This window comes from Cataglyphis hispanica, chromosome 25 (genome assembly GCF_021464435.1).
Source record: "Cataglyphis hispanica isolate Lineage 1 chromosome 25, ULB_Chis1_1.0, whole genome shotgun sequence".
In the NCBI taxonomy this organism is placed as follows: Eukaryota; Metazoa; Arthropoda; class Insecta; order Hymenoptera; family Formicidae; genus Cataglyphis; species Cataglyphis hispanica.
The window spans coordinates 607,705-626,415 of NC_065978.1; the positions used below are offsets into that span (position 1 = coordinate 607,705).

The window sequence follows — 18,711 nt, forward strand, 5'->3', positions numbered from 1 at the left end:
GATTCATTCATACGTTCTCATAAGACCGCAAATGAATAAAAGCGTGAGATAAAAGCAGAGAGTCAATATCAATAGATGATATAACGCAAAGTTAACGTATTTTTATATTTTTGTTAATTCCTGTGATGCTGTAACATATTATCGCGTTTTCCTTACAAGAATAACGCAGATAAGGCAAGATACATCGTCGCGCCTTGCTATTCGATAACATTATGCAATTCTGCAATCCCCTCTCTTTTTTTTACTGTATATCCTTCGAGCCGTTTTTAAATCAGAATGGCGTGATACTTCCAACCTAAGAACTACTAAATGGAATTTCTTGTGAGAAACGTGATACACGTAAGTGCTCTCGCTGGCTGGCGACGCGATCGATAATTCCGCGCTTCGTCGGCCGGTAGCGGAATAAGTATATTCCTTTAATGACTTTCGCGCGTACCGCCCCTGTCCGATCGCGTTTCCCATAAGACTTGCAGAGAAACGACTTGAAAAGCCGAGCGCCTCGCCAATATAATTTGCCGAGAGTTTTCCGATCCTCTGCTATTCTCCCTTGGTCGATTCTCTTCGTTGAAATTAACATCAGAGTATACGAGAGATATTCGTTTGCTCTCCAGTCCTCTACTTAACCGATCTTGAGCGCGTCGATTAGTCTTCCGGACGCTGCTTCCGGGCGCTCTCTCTCTCTCTCTCTCTCTCTCTCTCTTTCTTTCATTCTCGAATCTTTCAGTTTTTCAAGATAATGGAGGGCATGGAAGACGAAAAAGCGAGGCGGAGAGTCGAAGAATGGAATAAGGAATGAGAAACCCGGAGCAATTATTTTCTTTATTTTCCTATTTCCGAAGAAGGAAGGAGAGAGGAGAAGAGAGGGAGAAAGAATTGGTCGAGGTGAGTAAAGGCGTAGATTCGATAAGAGCGTCGTCACGTTCCTGGCGCCAACGTATTGCGATTTTCCGACTCGTCCGTGTGTTTACCAGAATGGTGGAGAAGTCGGATCAAAACGATTAAGGCCTCGCAACATTACGTGCAATAGAATTTGAACGTCGTTTTCGGACGTTCTCGCAGCAGCGAGATTGGTCGGACCATCCGAGATCGCTTCGTACGTTGCTGCGCGCTCTTCTTTATGTTCCATTACATCCGACCGTATACTGTTATTGTCTTGGCGCTAAGCGGGCACCGTGAGCTTCATCAACTCGAAAGAGTCTTCCCGGAGTCGCTTAACCTTTATTCACGTTCCGAGAACGAGAGGAAAGAGAAAAAGACCGGCTCCTCGAAAAAGGTCTACATATTCGAACACGCATTCTCCTTCGATCGATTTCAGTCGCCTTTTAAGACAAAAGTCAAGCGTTTTTCAAATCTGATGAATGCGAAATAGCCGTAGTTTATGACTCCGTTTTTGAAATAGTGCTATTGCGTTGTTTTACGACGCAGCGTACGATACTTGGATGCCTGAATGATATCGTTGATAGTACATATTAAACTACGACTGTTCTATACAGTTTTTTTTTTTTTTTCAAAATAAAAGACTACAAGTCACACGCACGAAACAAGGTATATATATGTAAAAAAGTTTTGGAGTTATAATAATTAAAAATTATTTTTGCAAAGATATCTTTTACGCATAGAAAAAGATGTAAATAGCATAAATAAATTATGAAATGATATCTTCTAGTTGTTTTAAACACACGCTATTTTGATGGAATTTCAATCTGCGGTTTAATCAAGAAAATATTTACTTTCCAATCACATAAGTTTTCAATCGAATCTTGGCGGTAGAAAGATCGACACAAAAATTCATCGAACAATAGTAGTAGAGCCGAAAGGAAATGCGCAACTTCTGAATCGCGTTGTATTCCATCGCGAGTCGATTCATCAAGCAGACAATCGGGCGAGTGGTGCGCAAAAAAACTAATATTTCCGAGTAACAAATGCGGGAAAGAAATGATTCGGGTAGAAATAGCGGAAGGAAACTCCAAGTTGGGTAAACTCCGGAAGACTTATGACGATAAGCGCGCGCTCCGCGAAGCCGCAATTTTTCATTGCGCGCGCGCATTGCGTTTCTCTATCACAACGTTCAATTCCATAAAATAAACGGACGCTTAATGTCAAGCATTGCGACAATTAACTTCGTCTAACTAATTTGTTCCGCTTCTCGTGTGGCGGGGGTTATATTTACGAACCTGTTTGCAACGCAGTGCCAACAAACAATAGAAACTAAAAACTTGATTGCACTCTCTCCTCCGCCTCGTATTTACTTCAGTGCACGTTTTATCTCGCACGCACGTACGCGCGCGAGTGCGCGCTGACAGTTTTCAATTTCAGAAATGGATTAATGCTTTCTATGATCGTGCCGTACTTTTACATTATTCTGCAGTCGTAATAATTTAATGTCATAATCATTAAATTAGTAATATGAAAACGAGAGAAATATTACAATAGAATAACTGTAGATAAAACATCGTTCTGTTAAAATTCTTTGGATCTCATTAAATCTTTAATTAAATTTTTAAAAAATGAAAAATGTCGCAGTCTGCTTGAGAGCTTTTTGCTAGTACGCCGTAGGGAAAACCAGCTTGTATATCATTCGGGAAAATTTTGGTATCACGAAAAATGGATCTCAAATTCAAGCCATACGAGGCAGCTCGAGTTTTATCCACTGAATTTCTCTTTCTCCCTCTCATTTCGCGAATGAGTGTTTACCATACAGTCTAGGGATAATAAAAAAAAAAAAATTCCAAGTTTTATATGTAGAGCAATCCTTTCATTGAAAGTTACGCATCACTCTGGTTTAAGAACGTCAGAGGCACCGCAAAAAGTACCGCATAAAATTTATGCGTGCACTTTCATCCGACATCTATCTTGTCCGTTTCGTTTGAACTCATCTCCGCTTCGCAAAATTAAAAGTAACATGAGATACTCGCGTCTGTAGCGGAGTAATATAGTAATCTCGCTACGAAGTAATGGTGGAAGGTAACAGTCCCTCACGGCTACCACAAGAGGCGTCGTACGCTTTACAAGGGCCGCCGTCAACGCCGCGCACGCATCGCTATACATTTCGGGACTTTAATAAAGATATTTTACCAGAAGTTATTCCCTCTCCCTCCTCCCCTACCCTCCTTTACATCGTCGGAGAATGGCGTGAAACGGAACATGGTAAAATACTCACCCGATAAAGGTGTCTTGAGAACTCGCGCGACGCACACACGGTATAACGAATCTGCGTTCGCCGCAAGACCGCGACATTAAAGTCGCATTTACGGCGTAAGTGAGTAAGCAAGGAAATTTCGGCAATTCTTGCTTGGAAACGGAACTTTCCTTTCTTCCGTTAGTACGGGGGCGGGGGAGGAGGAGAGGAGGAAAGGTTCCCGCGGGCCCCCGATCGACGGAATCTTATTCCCGCTGAAGTGGATACATCAGTCGCTCACCAGCAAGACACCGTGTGTGTGCGCGCCGTGTGTATGTGTGTGTGTGTGTGTGTGTGTGAGCACGAGCTTAGAAGTAAAATACTATTAAAAGTTCGCGAGAAAGGCGCGAGCGGGCAAATCCAGATCAATTACCTTTCGGGAGAACAATCTGAGCAAGAGCAGGGTTACTGAAAACTTTGGGCCTCCCGGGATGGATCTCCATTCGTAACTTTCGAACAAATCGAACGTATCCAGTAAGCTAGATTTCCGCTCTTCGAAAATTATGCGGAAGAATTTGCTAGATTTCATGATCATATTTTAATATTTTAATACTTTTTTTTTTTTATATAATAATGTATATGTAATCAATGTGCTAACCAACAACATTATTATATGCTAATTGCTACTATATCGTTTTTATTACAAAATTGCTTTAAAATGCTAATCTGTAGAAAAGATTATAATATTGTAATCGAATTATGAGATGAATGTTTTATATATGATTTCTCTTGTTCATAATCATTTGAATAATGTCTCCAATTTTATAGTATATTCTTGCGCATATATTAGGTATATATATATATATATATATATAAAAGGAAAGAAGGGTCGAACAGGTTCCGACGAGAGTGTCGGCTCGGGTTGGGAGAGAATTCTTATAATCCGCTTTAAAATTATTATTATTTTAGTTTCATTCTTTACGGTTATCGTCGCTGTTAATTTTTATCCTGACCATTATAACGCGATGTATAATATATATTTTCAGATTTTACTGGAAGCCGCATCCATTAAAATCTGAGGCGAAGGAAGAGGCGAAACGCGAGTGAACATAATCTTGAAAATAATTATTCTCGTTGAAAATTCACGGATTACGAGGGAAATAATCGTACCTAAATTTTATCCTGATTTCAAGCTGGCTAAAACTGATTGCGATGTATTATCTCTTTATCGCACGGTGCGTTAGATGCGATCCACCATCTCCTTTGTGTCTGAGAGCTTTCAAGATATTATTTCCTTAAAAGACCTTCCCCGGATATGACGTCGGATTTTACAGGGATAAAATGTTTCTTGCTTCCACTGAAAAGTTTATACTTCCGCACTTGACTGCTTTTTATTTCGTCCGGCTATACGTAATTCCATCCACTCATCGAAAAGAGAGTTGATTCGAGTAAATATAACTTCCGAGACTAACACGTTTCATCAGCACTTCTCTCTTTTTTTTTTCTTCATTCAACGTGCCGACTTACGGTTTCCAATAAACCGAGGGTCCTAAGAATACGCTTGCGGCCGAGTGAACTTATAGCAGATTTACACGAGTCGAGTGGTGCTATCGCGTATCGACTGGCTGTCGATCCGACATTACGTCTGTTGTTTTGTGCCGAACTCGATACTCCGCACTGGTTTACGTAACCGAGCAGAGAAGAATTGGTCACATTGTTGCTCCGATATCGGAAGTCGAACACCGGTGATACTGACACCAACATAACGGATATCTCCGCGAAACGTACAAGTTTTTTCACGCATAAAAACATGCCAAATGATACGGCCCTTCTTTTTTTAAAAGACGAGAGAGAGTACGTTGTAATTTTCCTTTTTTTTTGTTTACCTCGTAAAAGCGAATAATTTATCGTTCGAAAATTTTAACCATGAGAAAAAGTCGAGAGATTGTTTTTCTGCGAAAGGACGATTTTCTTTCATCTCGTTATTCAGACGTTTATCTTGTTCTTACAAAACTATCCATAATTTAAATATAGTAGTTGCATTCGCGGCACCGTCTTAATATCATTAATCAAAGTTTTTTCCAAAATTTGTCGATTAATAAATCTTGTCGCTTTATGTACGATTGTTATGCAGAACGGTTTTATGCATATAAATATAAATTGCGTGAAAGATAGAATAACAGTCCAAATTTTCGAAAACTTAAAAAGTAGAATATTAATCGCATACAGAATCTCCTCTGCTTTACTAAATCAAAATTTTAGATCGGCTTCTTTTTCTCTATGTTACCTCGTCCGTAACCATTTTACTTAACTATGACAAAGCATCGCGGTAGGTAAACTGCTCGTTAATCAGGAGGCGAGTATATACAACAAACTCTTAAATGGTCGGTGTGCATTAATCATAATGTAGTAGAAGCGGCTGTGGCGGCACTATATTTCGCGCACTTGAAACAGAATATTTTCCTTAATGGTGATATAAATGCGCCCTCCCCCATGTTTATCATTGAATGTCAACAACTGTCGGAAATGGAGTTTCCATGACTCGACGATATCAAATAGCGCGAAGAGATGCGAGGTGAGACAATGTCACACAGGGCTTGTGTGTTACGTCGTCACGTCACAAACGCGAGGGTGATGCTCACAGAATGAAATAACTACATTCCCATCCCGAGGAAACGACGCGAGCAGTTGTTTACCGTTTGCGCAAGGTTTCAATTATCACAATTACAAAGTTGCATATATCGTAAAACTCAACGGCGAATCCGCAAACATACGACGGTATTAGATATTATATTATTAAGTTATGTATCATCTTTTTTATAGGAAAAAAAAAAACTGCTCTCGCAGCTTTTTCCGCTCCGTTCTTTCTTTACTTTAAAGAAACAACAGTTCAAGAAGATAAATGCGCTCGTTCTCTGTACCTCGACTTCGAGGAAGTCTTAATGCGAAGAGCCACCATTTCTTTAGAGTTTTTGTACCGATTTCTGGTTCCCCCGTTGTTACTCGGGAACCACCTTATCTTCACGTCGCTCGTATTTTATAAAATCCTAAAGCATGATATAATATCTCTGCTTAAACGAAAACTGATAAATATATACATGAACGATGATCGGCTTTTTGAATATTGTATTCTCTCTCTCGAATCGTTTTCCTTTTTTTATTACAACACAGAGAAAAAGCCAATTTTGAAATTGGTCCGTAATTATAATAAAATTAAATACGGGGAAAATCATTTCGTTTCACTATATTATAATTAAATTACGTATTATTATATATAATTCAACAATGAATTAATCCCAAATATTAATCCAATAATTACTAAAGAATATGCAATAAAATATTTGCAAACATTTCCCGATAATACGTTGTCAATAATTTGCAAAATTATAAAATGTACAAAATTTATGTCTACTCGCACGTGCGTGTTATCCATATTGAAATGTCAATATTGGCCGACAGAAATTGCGAGGTATGCCATTCGGAAAATCATCGGTTTCTCGCGGAAAATTTATCGAATTACATTCTATACTTTCGGAACTGGAATACCTTGTATTTCTCGCGTTCGGCCTCGAAAATGGGACGGCACCGTCTTGGTACGATAAATGCCCTCGTTTACCGAAGCTTTAACTTCAAGCCGAAGGTCTACTGCCCGTTGACTGTACAAAACTTTTCACTTTTTCCTCTATTCTTTTTATTTTTTCGCTAGAAACCACTGTCAAATACAAAGTTTCTCGATACACCAACTTGGGCAGCTGTCGTGATACAGGCACCGGTATCCTCGGCGGAAAATATGGCGAGCTGGATATTTTTATAAATGTTTGTAGCGTTGATAAAAAGAATTTCTTTTGACGCTGTCTTCTCCATATTGGAAAAATATTAAATTCTGCACAATACAATGAATTATATATATATATTTTCACTTCAAAAGGAAATGTAAATATTTTTATCAATAAAAAAAATCATTATACATTAATATTTTTAAAATAGTATAATTACAATTCTTTCCTTTGTAAAATCAATAAGATTTTTTAGAAATAAATATTTATATATAATTAATATTTTTAAAATAAAAGTACATCTTTTTATTTTCTAAATTTATTATTCGTCAAATAATAAACGATTCGATATAATTCGATCGATAATATATCGCGCTCGGTTGATCCGTTGTCTATCATATGTCTCTAAACATAAAACGTGTTGCCTCAAGAAAAACAAATTTACACTGCTAATGATCGAATCATTCTTCTTTTCATTCTCATTCACTAACTGTCTTGATATTATCGTGCATCATTCCAGTGCTTTTCGCTCTTTGTCTTTGTTTCGTCTGTTCGGTGCACTTTCTTCTTCGGGTCTTTGACAAGGCTGCAATGTGCAAATACACGATGGGTCTAAAGAAAGGTGATTTAATAAATTCGAATGTAATGTTTAACAGCGTACTGTTTCTTGCCTACATCGCAAGCACTTGTTCTTTGTGTAGATAGTGATTATATCATATATGTATCTGAATGTTCTGTCGCTCTCTTATGTATCCTTTTAAGGATATTGTTGACGATCAAACTGTGAAATGTTATAGTACCCAATTTTAGTTTACAATAAATCTCAATTAAACGTTGTGTTCAGCTAACAATAAAGTAGTATTTAATTAAATATTAATAAGAACATTTACTTTATCAAGATTATATGTCTTATATGATTTTATTATATATCTTTCAAAATCATTATTGTTTAAATGGGTTCATTACTCCGTTAAAAATTATATTTGAATGTTATATATATATATATATATATATATATATATATATATATATATTATATATAGGAGAAAGTAGGATAAAACTGGGTATTTTTTTGGATTTGTTTTTCTACAGAAAATCAGAAAGTAAGGTGTAGGTACCTGATTTTGTATACTAGGAAAATAACAAACATGGCGGCTGTATATTCCGATGTGTAAAATGACGATCAAAACTACTGCGATATATTCTCTAATGTGTACAGAAAGCAATGCTGCATTTACCGAAGCAAAAGCTCTGTAGAAAAAGTCTACAACAATTCAATTGTTGCCACAATATCGATCTTCTTTTGGCTCAAAAATTTTGTATTTCTCCCAAAAAAAGAAATATTGTGTGCACGTGGGCACGGTTTATCTTAAAATAATAGTAGCATCAATGTACAACTAACACGAGTTACCTAAAGAGAATAGCACTTATCACGAAGAAACAGAGATATCCGGTTTGACTGTATCCGATTTTACTGTATTTTTCTCTATATTTATTCCTGTTTGTATTTTAGAATTATTATTAAAAAAAAAAAAGAGAAATATAATCTGTGTCGATTGTAAATTGATTTTATATTTTTCGACGAATCGTTAAAAATATACAGCCGTTATTATCGAGTCATTAGTTAGTTATTATGTTATATGGAAAAAAAAGAGAGCAATATGCAATATTGCTTGCGAAAGCGCGATGGGAGTAAAGGCACGTTAATTGGCGTTCATCTGGAAAAGCTTTATCTATGGTTGAAGTGTCTACGAGTAAGCACGGCTCTTAGTAGGGACGTGCGAAATGTCGGTGGATCGGGAGGGAGCAGGAGGAGTTAATTATCCCGCGGGAAAAATTCCTTAGCGCATGCCGGTCAACGGCGAATCCCGGAGGTGACGCACGTTCATTCGTTGGCGTTTCCATAACTTTTCAACAGGATTGTTAATTGGATTCTTTTTTCTCCTCCTGGTCTTTGCTCTCGGTCGCCTCTCTCTCTCTCTCTCTCTCTTTCTTTTTTCTTTTATTCGGCATCGTATGCTCGCTTTGCCCCAATGGCCGTTTACTTTATTTCGAATTTATTACGTTGCTTTAATCGTCGTTTTATGATTCTATTGTTAGCGTGCTGAAAATGCTCGTCACGTCTAACGACAATGGGAAATGCGGTTGGAAATGAGGCGTAATATTAAAATGTAGTTTAAAAAAAAATAAATTTAAAAAAATACTATTTTCTAATTAGCATTTTTATCAGAGTTTACGATTTAATTGGGAAAGGGCAAGATGCCTTTTTTAAACTCACTTATTTAAAATACATTTTTTTATGTATACAATAATTAAAGTTTCATTAAAAAGTTTTATTTGAATTTGAGAAATATATAGGACAAGGTAAATAGAATTCATAATAAAATTTTAATTATTAATATCTAAAATAATTTATGTAAATATTTTTTCTCTTTCTTAACCAATATATATATATATATATATATATATATATATATATATATTTAATGATATTTTTACAAGAATTATAAAGAAATAATTTTATCGTTATAAAAAAAAATTATCGTTTGCGTGTTGGTTTATAACTTCACACGAAAACGGTTTACTTGATGTGTTTAGATATTAAAGGATTTTAATTTCAGAAAAAATATTTTTCAGTGATTTTAGGCAATAATCTTTAAATCAATCTTAAAATTTAGCTCTTGTAATATGATGGTTTTACAAAAGTTTTATAAAGTTGCAAAAATACGACGACTCGTAACTTCAAGGCAATACTTTATGCGAAGCTTGTAAAACTTTCGTGTCATTTTTAACATAATCGTAATGTACGTCGAGCGACTCGATTAGCGCTCGAGCGGCTAATTGGATATTAATGAGATACGTAATTATGTACAGGGAGAAACTCCGACAAAGTTACAATTGGCCTCGCTTACTTGAAACGACCTTCTTGAAACATTTCTTCATTACTACAAGTAAAAATAAGAAGCTAAAGGAATTATCCCGTTTCAAATAATGATAACATAAATCCGAAATGAAAATTGTCAATCTAATTCAAGATTGATTCGTCCCGATTGCAAAACATCAAAGTGTATCTGACGTGAAAAGTTGCAAAAATGCTTTCCAATTTCCATCTTGGATTTATGTTACCATTCATTGTGGAGACGTGACTTCGGGCTCTTTGACGATGACTCGCAAAAACTTTGTAATCGCGCGAGAGCGTGTATCTAATTGAAGCAAAGCTATGCCCAATTAGTTCACTGGACAAGCCTAATTAAATCGATAACTAGGAGAACCGTTTACGAATAATTATATTGGTTGATTATCTATCGACCGAACGTACCGTTTCATGTAACGTCTCTGAATGCACATTTTGGAGAGAACGACCTTCTACATTTGATTTGCTTTTTTTCATTGACATATCAAATAACTTGAGAATAAAAACTTACCGATTACTGTTAAATTGACTTTAGAGTTTCTTGTCTGGCCAATTTGAAAATCGACACGGCATCTGTAGATACCGGCGTCTTCCTCTCTGGTGTTTTCGATGGACAACAGCGCTGGTTTTTTGTCCATCGTGAAATATGCGCGATGCGAGAACACAGTATCGTCTGACCATCTTTCCGCGATACCGAATTCTCGATTTCTAGCATCGATACTGCAACAGAAAAATCAAATATAATTATGTTAGTAATTCATCGAGCATGGCATATAGGCTTATATGAACTATCGTTTTACGTTAATCTTCTCTAACAATGCATAATCTATCCAATAATGGATGTGCTTGTAATGGACGCGTAATCTCTTCTCCTCTCTTGTTTTCTAATAATAAAAGGAAGCTTCCGGTATCACGTATCAACAATAATTTAATAGATAGTTCGATCGCATTAATATATCAATGGGTTATAAATCCTCTTACTTTTTTTTTTAATAATATTAAAATACGTATGTAATGCGCAAATCAATTTAGTACATAATTATGATAATAATAATGTGATTATTCACGCTTTAGAGATTACAAAGGATTAAATTTCGTTGAAATTAAAAAATGCAAATAAAATTACACGCATCGAGCTAAATGCTTCTATAATATCATTAAAAAAAAAATAGGCCGTGCAAAATGTTACATTATACATGTAAACTATCTTGCACAAGAAAATATTTTATGATGCAGTCAACTGTCCAGTCATGTATGTACATAATTCAACAGACAGATTTTTCGAAATACCGTATCGTACGGTTTACGATATGTGTCAAGCGCAATAATAAGCACGCGAGTAAAAATATCTACCTGAAAAGAGCCGCGATGCCGCCTCGTTGAATTATGGCGAGGATAATTTTACGGTAGATAAAACACGTTTAATACTTGTTACGAAAATTGTTATACAACCAAAACATAGCGAATGTTTACATTGAACAAGCGGAACGGAAGCAAAACCGATTCTTGTAAAACAGAGATTTTCCCGTTGCCACAATGTCACATCGTTGGTTTTTCGCCGAACTGCAAACTTTTCGCACTTTTTCCACTTCTTCCATTCTCTCTCTCTCTCTCTCGCGCTTTCTTTCTTTGCGAGATTTCATCATATAATGAAGTTTTCGTGTTTCTATTGCAAGAGATTTTTTCAAAAGAGACAAGCCTTGTTGAAAGGCATTTAAATCGATATAACGGATCTATTGAAAATAATATAAAAAATTTTGTAAAGATACCATCTGACAAAAATAAGACGTAAATGTTAAAAATAGAAAAGTATCGACAAAAGAGTGACCTATTTTTAACGCATTATTTTTTTAATAGATTTTTTCCAAATTACTTTTTCCACTTATTTATTGTTGATATATTTTCTGAACAAAAATATATATTGAAAAGGATTCATAATTTCTGCGTATTAATATAAAAATATAAATATTTTCTGGCTAATTAAACTTTTAGTAAAAATAATGATATTAAAATGACAACGTCATATCAATTTATTAATATTAAATGATATTATTTCAGTAGAGAGATCTTAATTTATAATTGAAAAAGTGCATTTCAAAGTACATACGCGAAAGCAATATGTGAGATAGTAAATAAATTAACGAAAAAATGTCCTCTCTCATATCGTCGAGTTGCTCATCATCAGTCCACGTCTCCGTCGCGAATATCGAAATTCTGATTGTTAGCTTCTGATTTGACGGCGAAAAAATCGCAAAGCCATCTCGGCGAAATGACATTTCGATGACATCCATTCCGATTTCAACAGTAGATCATCAGTATGTGTTACTCGTCAATTATCATTTAGGTGACTCAATATTTTGAAAAATATATGATACCGAACGGCTATTTTAACAGCGAATGTCATTACCGCGGTAATTACGATTAAATGTTTATCAGCGTTGTTCTATCACGGCCAGCGGTCACGGATGAATTCATCAGTCGAGAGAGAGAGAGAGACACGAAGGAATAAATTAAAATCCACAAGGGATTTCGCGCCACATAGTTTAAATCGCGTTCTAGCCCGTCCGCGTTATCAGCGCGGTCGATGTAATTGGCACATAATTAAAGTTCCTCCAATGATCGTTACCGCAATCATTATTTCAAGCCGTAACGCTATTAAATTGTAATAATTATACTGCCATAATTGATTTTGTTTCACACGATTGCACTCTCTTTTGCCGTTAATTACTGTTTAATGATTTATATGACGTATATGACACACGGATTCCATAGTTTTAAATTTACGAATATTTGCCGATTTCATAATGCGTCCGGTCATAAATCATAAAATATAAAAGCAAATTTCTTGAACATTAAATATCACAAATATGATTTTATATCTCACATTCAAAGATCAATAAATATTTTCGTTGTCAAACTGACTGTATTTACCCATCACATTTTTGATGTTAGAATCTTATTATTGGAACAAATAATTTTTACAAAAATATCTGACACAAATATATTCGATTAATTTTCTTGCGGATAATATACCGATGGATAACGTAGAAAATTGACGGAATTTGTCGCAGACAAATATGTATGTCACCTTGTTAGTTTTGTATAATAATTGATTTATCAGCATTCCAAACACAAATTCCGAATCCACGTCACATTTATATTCTCTATTCGTGCAATTGTATTGTTGAAAAATCGTAATATCCTCCACTTCGCGCCGCGAATAAATGCGTATCTCCGCGGAATTTGAAAGAGCAAATCCGCTTACATGTCGTTGCTATTTTTTCTGCTTTTAAGATCCGCGTCACTGGCGCTACTGCGTGACTAACTTTTTTGGTATATATATATTGTAACATTTGAAAAGGCTTTAAAATTCAGAAAATATTTCAGCGTTATATGATATGTCTGCTTTTTTATAAAAGGAAGTGGATAATGATGTAGGCGGGGTGCGAGTCGCATGTTAAGCAGCACGGCGTTGAAATATAAAATATTACAGCCACCGCTAATCTGCGTTGCAAAGAGAAAGAGAGAGAGAGAGAGAGGGAGGGAGGGAGAGAGATTTGTTTATGCAGTATTATATACACACAATGCTATACACAATAATTTATTAAAAAACGTATATCTAAAATAAGATTTGACTGCAGATGAATTAACAGAAAGCTGCAGAATTGAATTATTATTTCAGCTATTCAAATGGATTTACCTGGCAAATTTTCATTTATAATTTTTTTCTATTATTTTATATTTTACTTTAATATCATATTTTATTATAAATATATATAAATTTGTGATATATAGAAAAATAACATTAAAATGAACATGTGTGTGTGTGTGCAAGAATATGATATTAATATGCAGATGCTTAATTCATTATGATGCTTCAATATTAAATTAAATATTTTAAAAAGTGAAACAAGAATAATTAATATTAAAAATTAATAAGGCTTTTAATATGAAGCATAAATAATTAATAGAAAAGTAATTAATTCTATTATCGGGCACATCAACGAAGTATCAAGATAAAAAATAATTTGTTTGTTTTCTGCATAATTCACAGTATGAGGCGGAAAATTAAACCGGGGAAAAATCACGTTGCGATAGGGAAACTAGGTGGACGCAATTTTATTGTCTGCCGGGACTAACTCAGTTAAGACGTCAAGCCAACGTTGCGCGTCGATGAAACTATCACGAAATTTCGTTATCCAGCTCGCTCATCGCATTTTCCCTGACCAACTCGGAAAACCGTGGTGGTGTGGCCGTATCGTCGACATTGCATAAACGACCTGATGGCCGACACGTGATGGGTAATTAAAATCTGCTGCAAAATCATACGAAACATTTAAATTTGTTTGCGTTACCCCGAATAACGGGGCGCCGTGACGTGCACGCGCAAAATATAACATCGGAACATCATCGCATTGCTACTTTTTTCTCCCCTCTTTGTTTTTCTTTTTTTAAACGTGCATTTCAATCGCATACATTATTTTCGATTGTACGCTGTTCCTTTACTCTCCCGTCATTAGTATGTGTGTCACGTGGCGGGTAACAGTTGTGTAATACAACCGCGAAATTTAATCTACATAATTTTCCGTGCGGAATCTATTCCAATGATTAAAAAACATCACCCGTGAATCTCATCCTCTCTTTATTCAAAAAAATATAAAAAAAAACATGGCAAAAATAGAAAAAAAAATTTATGGTTCTCTTTTTTTTTACAACAACAATGCAACAGTAATGATGTCAAGGAAATAATTTTTTTCTAAAAATATGTTTTATGCTCGCTCAAAAAAGACGAGATACAATTTTGCATCCTTTTTCAATTTCACGCTTGAAATTGTCTCGATCATGCTTCATGTTTGCGCGGAATGGGAAAAAAAAATTATGGAATAATTCATTCACCAACTATTACGCACTCATCGCATGCAAATACCGATTTCTATTTACTTTCAAAATTTCACGAAGAAGATTCAGTTCCACTCACACGGATAAATCGTGAAAACGCAATCCATTATCGCGCGCAAATTTATCCGATAAGCAATCGAATATTAACTTCCGAAGCTTATTTACTTTCGTATACACATACTTTGAATCCTCTTCCGATGGAAAACGCGCTGATGATTTTCGGATCGATATAAAAAAAAAAAAATGTTAACGATATTTTATTTTTGTTATATTTAACATTAATATAACGTTATATTTAATATTAACATAACAAACGCAAAGCGACTATTATGCTTTGCCGATCGATGAATGATTATTATTACGTTTATTATTAGCGAGAGAGAAATATTATACGCAAATATCTGATACATTAATTCAACATTGTTCATTCGTTTCCGATTGGATGAAAGAAAGAGAGGCGTCCCGTATATCCATTCCCGGATGCGCGATATCATCTACATCATTTTTCTTTCCTTTAACAAACACGCGTATCAAGAAGCGATTACTGATAACACACGAAACGCGAAGTCTATCGAGAACGTTTGTCGAACGTTAACGAGAAAAATTTCGATTGTCTATCGAAAATTAATTAATCGCTCCTATACGTAGAGAGTTAAATTAAAATGCGTGATATTAATTGAGAATTACCTTTCGATCGATTTCGGAGGATTCTGACATGTATTAGAATCGGTGAACATATGGTCGTGTCGTGTTACTGAATGTCGACAAGAAACTTGGCAAGCAGTTTTGGCGGGCTTACATGCCTGTAAGATACGACGTGTAAACCATTTAAGACTTTTTTTCGAGCTTGTTCTAATCACACAATGTCAAGAGTACACGCGCCGTAGAATATGCGAGACTATCGAATGAAATTTTTGCTAGAATATAATATGACTTACTTCAACTTGGTTGTGTAATTATGGGTCTCTTGAATTGAACAGAATTATTATTTCAGCAAACAGTCGTAATGAATTGTAGCTGTCGTTCAGGCAAGCGCAGGAACGCTTGTCGCTCGCGCGATAAAAAGCGATGCCTCTCACTCTAACCGAAAAGCGGTGAGCTGATTGGCTATCGCGTCACTTATTCCTGCAAGTGTTTTCACGTCTTGCATCACCGCATAATACCTAAACCACATGTTGACCAATCATGTGTTTAGACGTAATTAGTTACAAAGGATTAGAGGGTGTGATTGGTTAGTTCTTAATCTATGCATTAGAAATCTATGCATTCAATGTCTATGCTTCGTCTCTGAATTTGGCGGTAAAAGCTCTCGCGTTTTCCGTTAGTCACCGAATGGCGATCGCTAGTACCGAGTGTTGAGCAATCGTCGCGATTACATCGAAACTGAGTCCCTTGCGGGAATGACAATGGTGTTTAATCGGTGCGTGTTGAGACTCCGAGGCGACGAGAATCTTGATTAACGATCTTCCTTTAGCACAATCGCGCGTCTTCGCTAGTCGCCGAATGGCCGTCATTAGGTGTACATGGATTCCGGGAAGTGCGGAGAAAAATATTCGGATAATCGGTACGATCGCCGTGAGAATATTTCGCGAATGACAGCGATCGATGTGTTTAATCAAATTGCGCGAGATGAGGTTTCGATGAGCAGCGTCTCTTTTCGATAAACGTCATGATTATTTTTGTGTGAATCCGTTACACGCTGCGCATCCGTTAAACAATTAATATGATTAGGTGAGCATTATAAAATCAATGAACCATCAATATATTTACACATTCGTAAATCGTCGAATGGAAGTATAATTACGAATTTCGGGAGTGCCGAGAAAAAGTATGCATCGGCAAGTGTGTTTCGCATAATCTGCAATAAGTGTCTTGAATATCTTTTAACATCGCGTCGGGAGTGTCGATCTAGCGATGGAGAATCTCAATCTATTCATTGCATTGGACGCGTTCGCGACTACCGGCAGTTATTCCTAATCGGCGTCCATTGCCTCGCGCGCGTACCAGTGTTTGTCGCCAGATGTCATTCTCCAAACACCTGTTTCGCGCAATGATAAATATCTCAAATATCTTTCAACATAGCCGAATGTCGCGAGTGTCGAATCTAGCGATGGACGATCGTCTCGATCTACCCATTGGATTACGCGGTCGCGTCTACCGCGGTTATTTATAATCGACGTCCATCGCTTCGCGCGTGTCAGTGTTTGTCGCGAGACGTCATTCTCCAAACACGTGTTTCGCGCAGTGATCGCGAAGTAACTTGAGTACCATTTAGCGTTGCACGTGACAAGTCGGGAGTGTCGAATTTAGCGACGTATCATATCGTCTCGATCCATCTATTGGATTACGCGATTGCGTCTACCGCGGTTATTTGCAATCGGCGTCCATCGCTTCGCGCGTGTCAGTGTTTGTCGCGAGACGTCATTCTCCAAACACGTGTTTCGCGCAGTGATCGCGAAGTAACTTGAGTACCATTTAGCGTTGCACGTGACAAGTCGGGAGTGCCGAATTTAGCGACGTATCATATCGTCTCGATCCATCTATTGGATTACGCGATCGCGTCTACCGCGATTATTTGCAATTGGCGTCCATCGCTTCGCACGTGCCAGTGTTTGTCACGAGATGTCATTCTCCAAACACATGTTTCACGCAGTGATAAATATCTCGAATATCTCTTAACGTCGCATGACAAGTCGGGAGTGTCAAATCTAGCAACGGACGATCGCCTCGATCTACCCTTTGAATTACGCGGTCGCGATTATTGTTTGCAATCGGTATTTCGTGCGTTTCAATGTCTGTCGCGGGACGTCGTTTTTCAAACATGTTCGCAAAACGCATTGAAGATAAAAAGTATCATGTGGCGAAGAAAGCAGCGAGAAACAGTGGTGAGTCTATATATGATTGTATTTATAATTAACTAGATTTCATTTTTGGCTTATATACGACAAGTGCAGTAATAATAAATCATGCTTTTTATGGTTATATTTCTAAAAAAATATTTATTAGTCATACGATAAAAAGAATTGTTTTAAAAATACTCGTTAAAAATTACTCATACGTATCCTTTTGGATAATTTTTAAAATACATTATTCACATAATAATTATTAATGTGAATATAAGCATGTGTAACGAATGTCAAATTTTATATTGTAAATTAATGAACAGAATTTATATTTTTGCGTCTTATAAAAAAACTGCATATTTAAAAAATAGAATATTTTATTACTGCATATGTATTACTATATATCTCAAATATTGGCAATTTCTGACATACAAAACGCATACTGATTCGCCTTTTTTTTTTTTTTCAATAGTCAGTATAGAGCGATACTTATGCAATATTCAACGGCGATATTCCTCGCGAGCAAGAAATATATATTCTTTTAGCGACCGCGAAAATCGCGTTCAAAGACAATTTTCGGATAAAAGCGACTACCAATCTCGTATTGTGCCGACGGGCTGTTTGCAATCCGTTCTGTAGCGATAGAGAAACGACCGGTGGTACGTAGTTTGCAGATCGCAATACATGCTCATATGTATGCGTGCATGTATGCACGACTATGTGGCCCTCCCCCTCCCCCCTTCCCGCGAGAGTGTGTGCGCTCGCGAATGTACGCTTGCCTGTATATATGAATTGATTGCACTTTACCTGTAAACTGATGTACCGAGATCCTCGCGATACCAGAGCACAAGATGCACCGAGTCTCCCTCGTGAGTGGTTGATATGTCGCAGGGAAGATAGGCGGTTTCCCCGACTAGTGCCACGATGTGTGATATGGGTACTAGATAACAGAAATGCAGGGCAGTTAGATTCGGTTTGATAGGGAAAAGGGCATTTTTAAAAAATATAATCGATAACTCTCTATTCTTAATTGCGTAATAACTTTATGGCGCAAAAATATTTTTTTTTTTTAACTCTCAGTAAATTTCGTTATCTAATATTTAAAGGAGATCGCGAGGTGAGTTCGAGGCTAATTAATCGGGTAAATTAATTATTAAAGAT

At 36.4% G+C, this 18,711-nt stretch overlaps 2 protein-coding genes across 4 annotated transcripts in view; one reads left to right on the forward strand and one right to left on the reverse strand.

The window, feature by feature from the left end:
* The window catches only part of LOC126858493 (protein turtle-like), a 205,807-nt gene that overhangs the window by 62,329 nt on the left and 124,767 nt on the right, over nucleotides 1-18,711 (reverse strand). The window contains exons 2-3 of the mRNA XM_050608867.1: nucleotides 18,358-18,490; nucleotides 10,320-10,528 (exon numbers count right to left, since the gene is read on the reverse strand). Coding sequence (XP_050464824.1) covers nucleotides 10,320-10,528; nucleotides 18,358-18,490 — 342 coding nt within the window. The remainder of the gene's footprint in view (nucleotides 1-10,319; nucleotides 10,529-18,357; nucleotides 18,491-18,711) is intronic.
* Nucleotides 16,396-18,711, forward strand: part of LOC126858531 (regulator of G-protein signaling 17) — a 235,222-nt gene continuing 232,906 nt past the window's right edge. For 2 of the 3 annotated variants that reach the window (XR_007688686.1, XR_007688687.1), the window contains exons 1-2: nucleotides 16,396-16,913; nucleotides 17,113-17,592. Coding sequence is in view for 1 of the 3 variants with exons in the window: in XM_050608936.1 (XP_050464893.1) it covers nucleotides 17,563-17,592 (30 nt within the window). In the remaining 2 variants the exon portion in view is untranslated. The remainder of the gene's footprint in view (nucleotides 16,914-17,112; nucleotides 17,593-18,711) is intronic. The other variant, XM_050608936.1, reaches the window with a different exon arrangement.